Raw genomic sequence first — 16672 nt, forward strand, 5'->3', positions numbered from 1 at the left:
CTGCTTAGAAGATTCACACCAACTCTCCTGGCAAAACATGGGTTGGCCCCTAAAATGACACAAGCAACCGGCTCATCATGGCAATGAGAAGAGAAGGCAAGCTGAACTGTTAGCAGGTGGAGCCCAAGTGGTGAGATTCACTCCTTCAGCTTTCATGGCTCAACAGAAGACACCAGGAGGTGGGACTTGCAGGGGGGGGGGTGCCCCCCCAACCCGTTGAACCTGCAATTATCAATTGTGGCCAGTATTCGCCCTGATGGTCCAAGGACTTCATGTCCCCTTCATTTACTGAAACCAGAATTTTATTTATTTTTAATATTTTATTTATTTGACAGCACAAGCAGGGGGAGCAGCAGGCAGAGGGAGAGGAAGAAGGCTGAGCAGGACCCCACTCCTCCCCCCCACTCCCCGCCCCATGCCGGGCTCCATGCTGAGCTCACTGGGTCCTGGGATCATGACCTGAGCCAAAGGCAGACGTGTAATCAACTGAGCCACCCAGGCGCCCCTTAAACCAGAGTTTTAAAACATATTTTCTGTTGTGTATTTTTTTTTAAGATTTTATTTATTTATTCATGATAGAGAGGGAGAGAGAGACAGAGACACAGGCAGAAGCAGGCTCCATGCAGGGAGCCTGACATGGGACTTGATCCTGGGACTCCAGGATCAATCAGGCCCTGGGCTGAAGGCGGTGCTAAACCGCTGGGCCACCAGGGCTGCCCTCTGTTGTGTATGTTAAACAGCATCACAAAGGAACATAAAGGTGCCAGCTTAAACATTCTTTCCCACATCCTATAGAAATGATCCTGATCAAGACTAAGGGCTTTGACTAGAATTAGATAATATGAGGAAATAAGCAAGTTTAATTGAACCTGCACAAGTCATTTGCTTAAGAAATGGCTCCCTGGGGCGCCTGGGTGGCTGAGTCCTTTATGCATCTGCCTTCAGCTCAGGTCAAGATCCTAGGGTCCTGGGCAGCCACGGTGGCGCAGCGGTTTAGCACTGCCTGCAGCCCAGGGTGTGATCCTGGAGACCCAGGATCGAGTCCCACATCAGGTTCCCTGCATGGAGCCTGCTTCTCCCTCTGCCTGTGTCTCTGCCTCTCTCTCTCTCTCTGTCTCTCATGAATAAATAAATAAAATCTTTAAAAAAAAAAAAAAAAAAAAAAAGATCCTAGGGTCCTGGGATCCAGACACATGTCAGCCTCCCTACTCAGCCAGAGAGTCTGCTTCTCCCTCTCCCTCTGCTCAAGTTCTCTCTCTCTCTCTCAGGTGAGAGAAAGGAAGGAGAGAAAAAAGAAAAAAAAGAAAGAAAGAAAGAAAGGAAGGAAGGAAGGAAGGAAGGAAGGAAGGAAGGAAGGAAGAAAGAAAGAAAGAAAGAAAGAAAGAAAGAAAGAAAGAAAGAAAGAAAGAAAGAAAGAAAGAGAAAGAAAGGAAAGGAAAGGAAGAAAGAAGAAAAGAAAGAAAGAAAGAAAGAAAGAAAGAAAGAAAGAAAGAAAGAAAGAAAGAAAGAAAGAAAGAAAGAAAGAAAGATGGTTTCCCATTGCTCTTAAGGTCAAGTTCAGAATTCCTAACATGGCTTGAAAACCCCCTCACGTCTGGACCTCACCACGGCTCCATCCGAGTACTTATTCCTGCTGGCCTTGTTCACTGCTCTAAGCCATAAGCACCTTCTTTCACTTCCTCAAAGTCCTTCTCCAACTTGGGGCCTTGGACCAGCTCAGCCTGTGTCACTCTCCTTCCCCTCCTCCCTTAGACAGGTTAATTCTCCTGCTCAGTCTCCAGATCTGAGCTGAAGGTCATTTCCTTAGGAGAGATTTCCAAGCTACCATCCCTAGGTTAGGCACCCTGTCTCAAACTCTCACAGCATCCTATAGGAGAACCCACTACAACCCGGGGAACTTTCAGCAGACTGCAGAAGGCCCCATGTGGAGAGATGGATTTTTAAAGGTTTGTTTCTTTTTGGCCAACACAGGGAGGCTTGAGGAAAGAGTCTGGATTTCAGCCCCTGCTTTATACCCTTAGCTAAACATCTTTTTATGGGGCCCAAACTATTGGAGCATAAAACAGAAGCTTTGAGATCCCTTCATAACATTTCCGAATGATCAAGTAAATTGCATTTAATAATGATGGCTCAGATTCCCTGTCCATCTCCTCCAACAGCCTGAAGAGGGCAATACTCCGGCTTGTCTCAGACACGGAGCCTGGCCCCTAGCAGGGGTTTCATGAGTACACATGCAACAGTGAAGAAGTACTGAGCAACCAGTAAGTTATCACATGCTTTTTTTCTAGTAAGATAATACATGTTCACTGTTCAGTCTACACTATTTTACTATCATCTTCCTTTGACTCCTGTGAGTATGTGGTTTTCAGCCAAAAATCAGGAATCTAGCTTCCCTGGAAAATAACCTGATCCACAGGGATGGACTACGTGATTCTGAGTAGGAAACAGAAATCACAGAATCATAAGCCAGAAGGAACCTATAAATCATCTTGTTTAACTTCCCCACTTTACAGGAAATCAAGGATCAAATATTTTTGCCTATGAGATGAACACTGGATGCAGTGATCTCCCACACCTGGTATTCTGAGATTCTAAGATTTGCCCCATGTCAGTCCCATGGAGAGTGACAGCTAAAGACGGTCTGCTAACTAGAAATTTAAAACAATCTCTGCAGCACTCCATCCTAAATAATAAAACTAAGACAGGGAGTTAATCTGTTGAATTCTGGGCAGCATCCCTGGGTGTGCCAAATGCCAAAGACCAAAGAATGTGAGGTTTGGGATAATGTTATCCACAGGATCTCTTGTGCCAAAAAGATGGAAGAGGCTCGATTTTCCATGGCTTGTTAAGATTAAGATATTCCTTAGTCAATGGGAATGATATTCATACCTCATTTATGTGTCCTGGAAGCAAAACCATATACCCAAACACATACACTCCTGGAAATTCATATATGGATTTAATGATATATAAAACTAAATAAAGGGCAGCCCGGGTGGCTCAGCAGTTTAGCGCTGCCTTCAGCCCAGGGCCTGATCCTTGGGGGGGGGGGGGGGGGGGGGGGAGATCGAGTCCCACGTCCGGCTCCCTGCATGGAGCCTGCTTCTCCCTCTGCCTGTGTCTCTGCCTCTCTCTCTCTCTCTCTCTCTCTCTGTCTCTCATGAATAAACAAAATCTTAAAAAAAAAAAGACTAGACAAAAATAGAGGGGAAATGAATTATAGAAATGCTTGTTCTCTGCTAATGTCTGAGAAAAGAGAATGTGAGACACAAAGAGAAACTTCTGCATTCAAGAATTATAAAGATAGGGGCACCTGGGTGGCTCAGTCAGTTAAGCGGTTAAGCGTCTGCCTTCAGCTCGGGTCATGATCCCAGAGGTCCGGGGATGAAGCACCATGTCCAGCTCTCTGCTCAGCGGGTAATCTGATTCTCTCTCTCTGCCCCTCCACCCACTTGTGCTTGCTCTCTCTCTCTCTCTCTCTCTCTCTCCCAAATAAATAAAAAATTAAAAAAAAAAAGAATTATAAGGATAATTATTTTTCAAATTTGAAATATCTTTGTGGTGGTTTTTTGTTAAAAATTTTTTACAAAAAATGGGGTCATACCAAAACATTGCTCTGCGCCTGCTTTAATATTATTGACAACTTTTCCTATTAATGTAGATGAAGCAACCCCAGGGTGTTTTAATGGCTGCAATCTGTGTAATTCTTGGATATACTGTAGTTGATTCAAATAATCCCGTATTCATATATCTAAGGAGTTATTGTTCAGTTGTTTACTTTTTTGTTTCTTTTTATAATCAAATATGTAACTTCACAAAGATCATTCTGGTGAATATATCTTTAGTCATACATCTAATTATTTCCCAAAAGTAAATTTGTAGAAGAGGAATTGTTAAATCAAAAAGTAAACCTGCAGTATATAATATAAAATACAATATGTGTATATATGTGTTTGTAGGAGAGATTTAACATTTTTCCCACATTGTTGGCTTTAGCCCTATAATCTAATGCCATTTATTCCATAACACGGTCTCTCTGCTGGTTCGACATTTTGTGTTTATCATATAATAAATTCTGCTTGAAGCTTTTAAGAAAATAGAGAACTTGTAAGAAAAACCAGGATAAGGTGGTGATTTTGGAGAGGCTCTGATTATCAGCCAATATGCAGGAATTAAAAGTGGAAATGGATGAAATGTGTCAAGAAAGATGGTTGTACTCACTTTAAGAGGCTGATTTGGGGGATTTCTATGGGGAAAAAAAAAGTGACACTAAGCCAAAGATTAGCTGGTTTGGATGAGAGGAATTTTACACTGAATTTGAAAGGTAGTCATGGCTTCCACACATGCAAACTCTTTGCTTCTCTGGTCACCAATGAAGCTGGTGAGTTGGGGGGGGGGGGGGGGCGGGGGGGGGCGGGGGGGCGCAGGGGGGGATCACTCAGCCTTGGACAGAAAGGAGGGAAGCAAAGCTTAAACTATCAAGGAAGGAAAATGACCGCCTTTGTATCTAAGTGAAATTGTGACTTTTTTTGCCTCGACTTATGTGTTGTGTATATAATTTATAACTCTTATAGTTTTAAACTACCAGTGGAGCATGTTTTCATATTTTAAGAGCCTTTAATATTTCCTTTTCTGAAAACTATGTTCATATCCTTTGCTTATTTTTCTGTCAGTTTGCTTTTTCTCATTGATTTGCAGAAATTTTATATTTATCAGAGAAATTAGCCCTTCAATATATGGGTTGTAAACATTTTTTCCAGTTTGCATTCTATCTGTTTGTGGGTGTGTTATTGATTTAGTTCCACAAACAAACATCTGTACCAGGTTCTTTCTGAGATAATTAGAGATGGCCCTAAACTCAGCAAATGCCTTATTTTTAAAGCTTTTTTAAAAAATTAGCGTTAAATATACATAACATAAAATTTACCATTTAGCCATTTTTTGCAATATATTGTGTTTATCAAATACTCAATAAAAATTGCCCTTCTTAAGGGTAATTATAGCAGTAATTAAAACAGAAACATATTTACAAGGTTAATATACTGCTGATTGTGGTTGGTTACTTGAGAATCCAAAATATGAAGTGGATGTTATACTGTTTATAAATATATATAACGATTAGTATTTATTATATAACAGGTACTGTGCTAAGTACTGCAATACATTATCCAACTGAATAGGTTAATAAACACTATGAGAGAGCTAAATGCATCCTTATTATACAAAGAAATAGAAACTTTAAAAGGTGAGGTAACTTGCAAAAGGTCATATAGGCAATGAATTAGGTAACCCAAGTAATCTGATTCAAGCCTGAAGTGCAACTAGTGTCTCAGAAACGAAGGGCCCCACAACACTGTGTGTGAGACTCTTTTAGAACATAGACAAACTTTAAAATTTTTCCAGTAGTGTGTGCATATATATATGAATGTATGTAAGTATGTATGTATTTATTATTAAATACACATATAATTTACCACTTTAACCATTTTTTAAATGTACAGCTCAGTGGCATCAAGTATAGTCACATTGTTCTGCAACTATCACCCCCATGTCATTGTGTCTAACTTTGCTATGATAGCTTTTGCCATGCAGAACATTTTCTTTGTCATTGAATTTAACATTTTAATAGATTCTGCTTTGTTTCATACCTAGCATGACCTTCCCAACTCTGAGATTATATTTTTTTAAAAATCTACTTGTTTCTTCTGGTAGATCTATAATTCCTTTTTTTTTTTTTTTTAAATTTCATTCTTTAATCCTCCAGGAATTGATCCTAGTGTAAAGTATGAGATAAGGATCCCACTCCATTTTTTTTAATGCCAATAAAAATTATATTTCCAACTAGACAAATTCATTTTAAATCTAAATGGGAAAAAAGCCAAGCAAAATGGGCCAGGAAAATTCTGGGGGGGGAAAAAAAAGAGTAAAGGGAATGGTTGGGTATGGAGAATTAGTGCTACCAGAAATTAAGACAAAATTCTAAATCTGCAGTAATTAAAGTAATATAGTCCTAAATACATAAACTGATAGAACAATGGAATAGGATAATCAGAACTTACCAGAATTTAGTGTAAAAGTATAATTTTTTAAAGTATAAATTTAACTGCCATCTTTATCACATTGAGTATTTCTATCCAAGAATATGGCACACAATTTCATTTGTTGAAGTCCTCTGCTAGAGATATATCCACAGAGAGAACATCGCTCTGTCTGCCCACTGCCTTCCTGTCCACTGAAGAGTGGTGGTGGTGAAAAGCTACTGGGGACACTTTGTTTGGAGTCTAAATTGTTTTCCAGGGTCATTTCTAACATATTGGACTCCTCTATTTACATAATGTGGAAAGCTGTTATCAAGTCTGATTTAATCAGACACATATCTGTACCATATTTCCATAGTCTGGGCTCAAACCCAATACCAAGTGTTAAAGATGAAATAGTAGGTGTTAGGTGTTGGCAGACTTCTTTTTAAAGTTTCCAGAGGCTGTTTGGGCCACGATTTCAGTTGGAAAGTTAGAATGGCAGCTGGAAGTTACCAGCTACTCCTCAGTATTATTAGTTACCACTCTCAAAGACAGTGCTTCAAGTTAGCAAAGGTGTTGGTCTAGAACATAGGTGTTCAATGTCCAATAGACATATAATGGGAGGGACGCCTGGGTGGCTCAGCAGTTGAGCATCTGCCTTTGGCCCAGGGTGTGATCCTGGAGACCCGGGATCGAGTCCCACATCGGGCTCCCTGCATGGAGCCTGCTTCCCCCTCTGCCTGTGTCTCTGCCTCTCTCTCTCTCTCTCTCTCATGAATAAATAAAATTTTTTAAAAAGAGAGAGAAATATAATGGGAGTCACATATGCAACTTAAAATTGTCCATTTAACCAGGCTAAAAAAAGTAAAAAGAAACAGATGAAATTAAACATTTTTATTTAATCCAATATACCAAAAATACTATCACTTCAACATGTAATCGATATAAACATTATTGAGATAGTTAACATTCTTTTTCATACTAATTCTTGGAAACCTGGTGTATATTTCAGTTACAGCACATTTCAACTTGGAATAGCCATACTCAAAAGCTCAAGAGCCACACACGGCTTCTGGCAGGCTACCATACCGGACAGTACAACTCTAGAAATGGTAATCACCAGGGAAAATTGCTTAATTTACTGGATATCCATAGCATTCAAGATTGGAAATACAATATCTCAAGGATTTAGAACGGACTTTGAAAGGGACTAGTTCTCACACTCACTTGATATATGGCCCTTGTCTACAATGTCCTTATCAAGGGGTCATCCAGTCTAGTGCCCGATTCACACTTCCAGGGATGAGGAACTCATTACTTCCCGAGACTGCCAGTCCATCTGGAGGACCTCACCGAGGGCACAGGTGGGTTGGTTTACGGTGGTCGCAGGAGCTTTGTTAGGTTGAGTAAGCACAGGGTTAGTTGGGTCAGGAAGGATTGGAGGAGTTAACTAAAAAAATGGCTGGGGAAGTTAGTAACTGTTAGGACTGGGCTGAAGGCTGGGCTGCACGTCTGCTTAAAATCGTTAGCTACACTGCAGGAAGAGTAACAGACCCCCAAAACATATGTATATATGCTGGCTTCACTAATCTGAAGATAGAGTGATTTGAAGAATACTTTGAATCATAAACTTCTGAGAATTTCACAGCATAGTAAAACCTAATTGGGTTACAATTAGTAAGGGATATCATTTCTATTAGACCTGTAATACAAATAACATTATCCTAAATCTTTTTTTTTTCATTATCCTAAATCTTAAAGGACTTTATCAAAAGATTGAACTTCCAGACGCAGAAATCAAAGGCACTTTAAAAAGTCATATTCCCTTTTTCCTCAATTTTATTTTCACATTTGCCTTAAGCAAAAAACCTCTGGGCATCAAAGACAGAAAACTTAAAAAAAAAAAAAATCCAATAAAAATGACAGCGACTGGCTGAATTATGATGGATTCTAGCTGAGTAGCGCTTGAAATAATAGACCTGAGCTATATTTACATCTCCCCAGCCAGTTTCTTTCCTCTTCCCACCCCCCCTTCCTTGGTTGTGAGGAGGTGTTCTTTTCCGGGCCACCTTCACCCGCAGCCCCAGCGCTCCCCAAGTCTACCTTTCCAAGGCAGGGGACGGTGCATCCTCCTCTCCCGGGCTCCTGTCAGCGCTTCCCTAGCACCTCTGGCCGGCAGCCGGGGAAACGGCGCGCCCTGGACATCCATTAACGTTTTATACTACATCTCTGCCCCCGCCGAAGCTTCTCGGTTTGTTTACCGCGGCCCCACGCTCCCCCCGCCCCCGCCCGCACAATGTCAACCGCACTTCGGGGCAAAATTTTTGCACAGATGCTCCGCCCACCCGCCTCTCCCCAAATCCAGCTAAAACACCCCACCTCGGGCCGCCAAAGTGGGTTCCGTTGTACGATGCGAGGGACTGTATTTTTTTTTTTTTTTTTTACGAGAAAACAAGCATCCAAAAAAAAAAAAAAATTCAAACTGCTCGGGCGGGCCAATGGGGAAGGAGCGGGAGGTGGGCGGAGGAAGAGCGCGGCGGGCGGGGCGGGCGCGCGGGCTGGTACCGCAGGGGATTCGTGCAAACGCGCCGGGCGCACGGTTTGGGGCTTTTTTTTTTTTTTTTTTTTTTTTTTTTTGCTTTTTTTTTTTTTTCTCCTCTTTCCTCCCTTTCCTCCCAAACCAGCCACAGCGCGAGACTCCGCCTGAAGCTGCAGCCTTTTGGATCCACCTTAAATCTTCGGTGGACTCGGCGCAGGGGTCAGTGGGCGCAGCCAATGCCAATCAAGTTTACAACCACCAGCACGGGAGGGAAAAAAGAGGAGAAAAAAAAATAATCTTCAAGTTCTCTAGTCCTACACACACTCAGACGGACGCACGCACTCACATACAGAGGCACACAAAAGGAGGGAGGGGTGGGGGGGCAGGCGCCCGGGGGAGGGGGAGGGGCAGGGGGGCAAGGTTTGCAAAACGCGCGTTTGGGGCTCGGTGCCCGCGGCCCGAGCGCTCGGGGAAGGCGCGCGGGAAGCGCGGCCCGACCCGAGCGCCATGATGGTCGCCGCGGTTCGGAGCCCATTTTCTGCAGGGGGAGCTGCAATGATGCAATCCCCCGGCCCCGCGTCCCCGCCGCGCGCCCGCTCCCTGCCTTTTCTTCGCGGCCCTTTGAGGCGCGTCGACGTTTCGCGCCCAACACGCACCCATTTATTTTTGCATTTTGCGCCTTCCGATAACTGCCCCCTGTATGTCCCCACGCGAGACGGGCCTGGGACGCGGACGGCCGCACGGGGACTTGGGTGTCGGTGCAAACGCTGCACTTTCGCTTCTGCAGGGTCTGCCTGAGGCTCACCCCACCCCACCCCACCCCACCCCACCCCCACGCGAGCCGAGATCCGGGAGGCGCTCTCCCCTCACCCCCAGGGTGGGGGCGGTGGGGGTCTCGCAGGACCGTGGGCGCGCCTTCCCTGCCCCCTCCCCAGTGCGTGTGCAGGATTTTACCTTCCTGTTGGCGGGGAGGGAGGGAGGGGAGCGGGCGCAGGGTGTGGCTCAGGTGAAAGAACTGGCACATTTAAAAAAGAAATGCACGCTCTGGAAACACTGACGATCCCAGATGTGCTTTTAGGACACCTTTTCGGTCCGAGGGAAGCTTGCGGACAGCAAGTGCGTACGCTCGCAAGGATGAAGATGAAATGGCGAAGGCAGCGTTGCGCGGCCGCGGAGGAAGGTCGCTCGGCGCGGCGGGGCGGTGGGCGCGCCCCTGTCCTGTGGATCCGCGGTCCCTTCCGTCCTCCAGTCACAGCCCCAGCCCCACGTTTGCCCATTTCTTCCCTGCCCCGGTGCCCCGCGCTCGACAGCGGGGATGCGATGGGGGGGGGGGGGGACTCCGCCGGGCGGCTCTAAGGTTGGAAGGGACCCCGCGGGCGGCGGTGGCGCTCGGCCCCTCCTGCGCGCCGCCGCGGTCCTCCCCGGCCGCCGGCGAGCCGGGCAGCCTTTCGAAATGCGCGGGGCTGCGGATCATTGGAGCCCAGGGTGGGGGTGGGAGCGGGCGGCTGCCCGGGAGGGCCCACGGACTCGGGAAGGTTCTCCCGTTCGCTCAGCTCCCCGGCCCGCCACCGCCCGAGAACTGGCAAGGTGCTGGTGTGCAGGGAATGCCTGTGGAAAGGAGCGGGGGCTTCCGCTTCTTCTGACCCCAGAGGAGAGGTGATGAGGGGGGACAGTTTGTGAGAAACCGCCCCGCGCCGCTGCGCGGGCCCGGGCGCAGCCGCCCTGCACGGCCTGCGGGCGCCCCGGGCGCGGGAACTGCGCGCACCGACCCCGCCGGCGCGGGCGCTGCCTGTGGCGGGCGGAGAGGCGAGACTCGAGGGGCTCCCGGTCCCGGGGGCGCCAGCCTGCCCGACCCCCGCAGCGGCCCGGGCGGGCGGGTGCGGGGCTTCGGGGCAGTTTGCGGAGCCGGCGGCGCACTGCCCCGGGCAGCGGGGTGGGGGCTGGGGCTGGGGCCGGGGCCGGGGCCGGCGGCCGCATCCCCGCCTAGGGACGCCCGCAGCCAGCCCCGCCGTCCGGGGCCGGGGAGAGGACGCCCGGGACTCGAGGACGCCCTTGGAGAGTTGACACCGACGTGTAAAGGATCGACCCGGTGACTCCGGGGGCTGCGTCCCTGTGAACGTGCCTGGCGCGGCGAGCATCCACTTCTTCGCCCAGCGCTCCTAACACGCAGTCTCTAAAAATTCACATCGAAGATGCCTCTTGAGGAAAGGAAAATGGGGTGCAGGCAGCAATTAAGAGGATTTTTTTCCCTCTGTTAGAAACACTTCTAGAAGTCCTCTTTGGTTCAGAGAAACTAATTTTATTTCATTATTTCCTGATCCTCATTCCTTCCCCCCCCCCATTTTGTTTTTCTTGCTTTTTCAGTATCTTCCTGAAAAACACCCCGTCTGCGTGTTTTGAATAGAATCACAAAAACACCTTTAGCCTTTAATTAAAATAATACCTACTTGGAAGATGTAGCCCCGTCACCAAATGATCTTCCTTTCCCTTCCCCGCAGCCGAAGAGTCACTTTTTTTTTTTTTTTTTTAAAGTAACTTCAGATCAAAATAAGCTGAAACTATCTTGTTTAGAGCCCCCTTTGGGGTGCAATAATGTAAATTCAGGTATTTGACGGAAACTGCTTAACCCAAATTCAGATTTTCGTGATTTAACCATCTGCAGATTCCTAGAAAAAAACAATTTACTTTTTACACCTCAGCTACATTTGTAAGAGTGTGAAGTAACTAATTGTTTTTTGGGTTTTTTTTTTTTTTTAAGAAAATTTGACTTGAAAATGCCTTGTTTAAATTTTTCTTAAGTAAAAAATATCTCTGCCATGTGGATGTGGGGCCCCAAACACTCAGATTTGGTTATTGACATTAACCAGTTTTAGGTGGTGTAGATTATAACCAGGAAATTTCGGAATTGAGTGATTTGTCATGACCAGTTTAATTTGGAGAATACCTGTTCTATCTAAATTAGTGTGTAATGCATGCAAATTTCTAAAGGACCTGTATATAAATATTTTGGACAAAGGTGTAGATTAGATGGTCTGAACAATTGCTCTAATTTCTCACAACACTTGCAGTGTGTAAATACAGAATTTAGAGAAGTCACCATGTTACTTTCATTTTCAATCCTGCAAATGTGTGATCAGCCTACACTTATGTAAAAATTTTTGGTTCTGATATATACCCTATAAGACCTAAATATTTGAACTATTGGAGATTTGACAAACTTTTATGAAAATGTGGCTTTTCCACTTTACACGTCTAAAGTTTTGTCCACTCAAAAGTAGCACTTTCCTAAGTGGAAAACAGTGACTACTATATTCAGAGCCACATAAACATCATCTCAGACGTGGGCCTAAATTATCAAGATATTTGCTACTTTGTGTTATATTTGTGCAAGTATGACTAGTATGCCAGGTCAAATACCCCAAGCTTAATAAAGCACATTACAGTTCAACTCAATGAATAGCTATGGAAGTTTTCTTTATTGATTGCTTGATGTGTAACAATAATTGGCATCTTTTTCACACATTACAAAAAATTATACTTGGCTCAGTATGCAACCTTTTAAGCATAGCCATATTATTTAACAGAAGAAAGGAAAAAAACTATTCTACCCAATACAGCATTTACAAATGCACAAAACATGCCACTTTGGCTTGTATATGGTCTAGATTAAAAAAAAAAAAAAATCTCTTTTTAACATAAATAAGTTAGTATAATTTCTCAGTGTCTTTACAGAGTTATGTACACAGGTACACTTCAACCGGTTTTGTTTCATACATACACAGGCAATGTAAAAATACTGTTTAAAGATGTAGTATCCATTTCAGTAATTCCACGTGTGCTTTATACACACTTTCTTTTAAAAACATTTCCTTTGGGCAAATTAACCAACAGAACGAGAAGCTTTAAATTAAAAATTATTTCATTATTTTTTTATGTGAAGTTACAGATCTTTAAAATTTTTCCCAAGATTTAAAATTATTTTGACTGTGTCTACATAGCCCAAAGTCCAAAGAAAATTTCTCAATAAACCTGATAAAAATTTGATGGTTGATTCTGAGCATTCAGAATTACCATCACCCCCCCCCACACACACACACACACACACACACATATACCCCAGAATTTTGCCCAGAATTACCTGGAATGATTACCTAACTGCTGAGTAATTAACTGGTAAATTCCGATTTTATGAAAAACCGGGGGGGGGGGGGGGGGGGGGTACTGAAGATAGTTTTTGCTGTTAAAGAAAAAAAGCCATTTATTACTATATAACGGAATCTTTGAGCTCCCAATAAGAAAAAGCTTCATGTAAAAATAATTAAAAATAATTAGCAATTATTTGCAACCAGTGTTCAAATTCGGATGATTTTTTAAAATGAATTATCAGTTTTCACTGAAAGAGACATTACATCTTTAAAGAAAACAATTCAAACCCTTCCCCAAAACTGCTTCTCTCCATGCAAGTCATATACTTTTCTCCTTGCTCTAAATGGAAGCAAGCTCTTCATAGCCCCCCATGCCAATTCCTCAGCCCCACCCTCCCCTCCCTTCCCCCAAAGTTTATGTGCTACATAAAAGGTAAAAACTATATACACAGGTAGTACAATGAAGCAAATAAGGAAAAACCTAATTGCACAATGCTACATCCAATGCTTTTAGAGGCAGATCATTTAAGAGTGCCTAAAATTTTAGTGTTACTGTGTTGGTTGTTTTTCAGTGCTTATTTAGGATGTCCATTCCATGGAGTCAGCGATATGTATTTAAAATTTTTAATTTATATCTTCCTTGCTTCATCGAGCAGTGATGTATCTGATAAACAAGGAAACATGCTCTTAATTCTGCAGAAGAAAAAAGAAGAAGGAATTAGGAGAAAAGCACCAGAATAACATTATCAATAAAGTACAGGAATTCTTTTGTTACTCTCTTAGTTGTGAAATACCTGAGCAATGGAAAAGAAAGTGTGTACTAAAAGTTGATGACTACAGTCTTCTCCATCCAATGTTTCCTTCACTGGATTTTTACTCTCCTCTGTGTGTGTGTATTCTTGTTGAGAGCAGTGGGTCTCAATAGTGGGCAGTTTTGTCCCCCAGGGGACATTTGGCAATGTTTGGAGACATTTTTGGTTGTCACACTGGGGGTGAGGAGGGTGCTACTGGCATCTAGTGGGTAGAGGCCAGGGATGCTGCCAAACATTCTACTAATGCACAGGATGGCGTCCCACACAAAGAATTATTCAGCCCAAAATGTCAATAGTGCAGAGGTTGAGAAACCCTCGTCTAGAGAATCGGGGTCAAAGATACTAAGAAAGAGAGGAGAATTAAGAAACTGTAATACTCAAGAGCATCTGAGTCTTCTAAATCTGAAAACTAATCGGAACTCTAACTCATAAATGTTCTCTAAAGAAAATTCTATTAATACTTCTTCAAAACATTCTAGTTTCTTAGTCATATGCAAAATATACAAATGAATGCTTCTTAATAGGTTCTTAACTACTATTTCTAGAATTCTCTGAACTGGCCATATTTACTAACAAATGCCTCTCTATGTCAGAATGGGGTCAGATCAAAATCCAGTAGGTGTGATTCACAGTGGCTCATCTGATGAGCTAAGCTACAGGTCAAAAACCACAAGTCCCAAGCTGCAGGTTGCTTCAGAAATTTTTTTTCATACACTTTTCCCATTTCATATACAACTGTAATATAGACATTCTACAGAGTGATGTTTTGTATAAGCTTTGAAAACCGTCAGATGTGGGTGAAGAAGTTCATATATATGTTACTATGGTCTAAAAACACAGCAAACTGGAATCTCGCCTTAAACTCTATGTTCTTTATTCTTACCTTTTTATAAATGAGGATTTTGAAAATTAGTATCAACATCTACTAAAATCTCTACATGCGAAGCTGTGAGTGTGTTTTCTGGAGGAAAAAAGAGGTCATGGTCCTTGTTGGTAAGTTTTCAAACTATTAACATATGCACTTTGATCACTATGGCTAGCCAATCTATGAAAAGTTGAGTGCTGAATTATTCAAATTAGCTGTTCATACTGATCAGATTTTAGTAGATGGAAAAAAATCTCCACTTCTCCAGTGTGGGGTAGACCTACCCTCGCCAGCCCGTGTATCTATTATACATTTCCCTACTAATATACAAATGATCCTTTTGTAGCACAATTAGCATACACATGGTGACGTGTTCCTGGACTGCTTACTCCAGCAGAGTTAATTTAACTTCTGCTTTGCAACTTCAGTGTTACCAGAAATTCTGTAGGAACCTTAGTATTTTTCCATACTATAGCTTTCCTTTAAAAAAAAAAAAAAATACACAGGGTTCCTTTCCTGTTCCCCAAATTTGTAAGCAAACAGGGAAAGTGACAATTTAAGAAAATGATAAAGATCATGTGACGTACCTCACTATTCACACTACTAACCATAGGATCAACCAAATATGAGCCATCTGCACCCTTTCCCTCAAATTTTAACTTTTATCATTTATTTGCCTTCTTCCCATGTATGGCTCAAAATCTGTTACTGACTCAACTTGAAACCTCTGGGAAAAGAATTCTTATGAAGTGGGACTGAAGCATATCCCAGTTCTTGCTCAGATGGGGGGAAAGAACCTATTGTTCCCAACGGTTTTGGTGGGATTCACAGGGAATTGACCTTCCCACTCATCATCCAGCCTCGGTCACAAGTACTTTGGCTAGGACACTTGCTCTGGTTATTCCGTGTTTTCAAGGAAAAATGACCTCAGGACGTAGACAGTGTGAAAAAAATTACAGGATCCCCACCAGCGATTCCCAGCCTTCCCCATTCCTACTTTTCCACCTCACAAAATAGAAACAAAAACCCACAAGCTCCATTCTGCCAGCAACCACCAAGATTGGGTATCTCGGGGTGTGAAAGCCCATTTCGGAGTGTCAGTTTCTTGCTCCTAGTCATCAACCCACCGAGCAGTTTACGTTTGACGTCTTCTGAGGCCCGGCTTCTTGGGCGTCTGCTCCACTGAACCCGCGTTCGGGGAACCGTCTGAGACGTTTTCTTCTGTTCTGTTGGCTCTTTTGTTTTGAGGAGAGGAATCTAAGGGCAGGAGGGAATTTTAAAAAGAACACACACAATCTTTATTAGAAAAACAATGGCTGACACAAGTTGGCACAATAGTCAGGGGATGAAAAACCCACACCTCCACCCACCATCCTGGATCCGTCATTCCCGGTGGCCTTTAAGGGCACAGAATGAGGTTGTTTTCACATAACAGAAAGTGTATTCTATGCCCCTAGAGCTGTCTCGCTGTCTCTCTCTCTCTCTCTCTCTCCCCACTGCAAAGAGGGAGGCCGTTGATAAACATCCCAACGTAGTCACAGACCCAGCGCTGGCCAGCCGGGAGGAACTGCGATGTTTTCGGTTGGAGCAATGATCAGATAACAGCATCTCACTGACTTAAAAACAGGCTCCTGACTTAAAAATCATAAGCAGCCAGGCAGCCAGGCGGACAAGCATTTAAAACCCAAGAGGAGGGCAGTTCGCTCCCCCCACCCACCTCCACTACATCGGAATACTCTGGAAAAGCAAGCTGCGGTTAGGGTCCTGGGCACCCAGACCTTCTCTGCTTGGGGAGGGGTCGTTACCGTCGGTCGCGGGTCGCTTCCTGATCCCAGTGCACTGCTCCGCTAGCCCCGTCTGGCTGTCGGGCGCATCAGTCTTTTGGTCTACCAAGTGTGTGTCCTCTGAGTTGGCCTGAGACCCCAGTAAAGGCCCCGCCTGGCGGGTCCCGCTGACGTCCTGGCTCTCCTGCGCCGGCACCTTGCAGGCGCCTTTGGGTGGCCGCGGGGGTCTGTAGTAGAACTCGGGCAAGCTGCCCTTCTCCACCTCCTGCCACTCGTATTTGCCCTCCAGGGGCTTGTGATTCTGGAAATCAAAATTCCACTTGCGCTGGCTCGCCTCTTCCATGTCTCTGCAGTGCTTCTCCAAGTCCCGGGTCAACTCTTCGTGGTTGACCGGGCCGAAGAGGTTCCTGCAGGCGGAGGGCTTGGGGTACTCGGCCTGTCTGGCGTCCATCCGCTCGAGGCTCGGGCTCCCGTTAGACACTCGCACGTTTGACATCCTCCTCCCCG

At 44.3% G+C, this 16672-nt stretch overlaps 1 protein-coding gene and 1 long non-coding RNA gene across 3 annotated transcripts in view; both read right to left on the reverse strand.

Annotated features, from left to right (window-relative positions):
- Positions 1 to 8462, reverse strand: part of LOC112665409 (uncharacterized) — a 40380-nt gene extending 31918 nt beyond the window's left edge. Inside the window, exon 1 of one of the 2 annotated variants that reach the window (XR_007406365.1) lies at positions 8400 to 8462. This is a non-coding gene — a long non-coding RNA (uncharacterized LOC112665409). Of the gene's footprint in view, positions 1 to 8123; positions 8319 to 8399 lie in introns of those variants that run through there. The other variant, XR_003140357.3, reaches the window with a different exon arrangement.
- Positions 8463 to 12016: 3554 nt separating this feature from the next.
- Positions 12017 to 16661, reverse strand: CDKN1B (cyclin dependent kinase inhibitor 1B). The gene is made up of 3 exons (XM_025455135.3): positions 16187 to 16661; positions 15509 to 15638; positions 12017 to 13397 (listed from the first exon to the last, which is right to left on the reverse strand). The coding sequence occupies exons 1-2, from the start codon at positions 16659 to 16661 to the stop codon at positions 15517 to 15519; spliced, it is 597 nt and encodes a 198-aa protein (XP_025310920.1). The 3' UTR covers positions 12017 to 13397; positions 15509 to 15516.
- Positions 16662 to 16672: the final 11 nt, after the last annotated feature.

This window comes from Canis lupus, chromosome 27 (assembly GCF_003254725.2).
Source record: "Canis lupus dingo isolate Sandy chromosome 27, ASM325472v2, whole genome shotgun sequence".
NCBI lineage: Eukaryota > Metazoa > Chordata > Mammalia > Carnivora > Canidae > Canis > Canis lupus.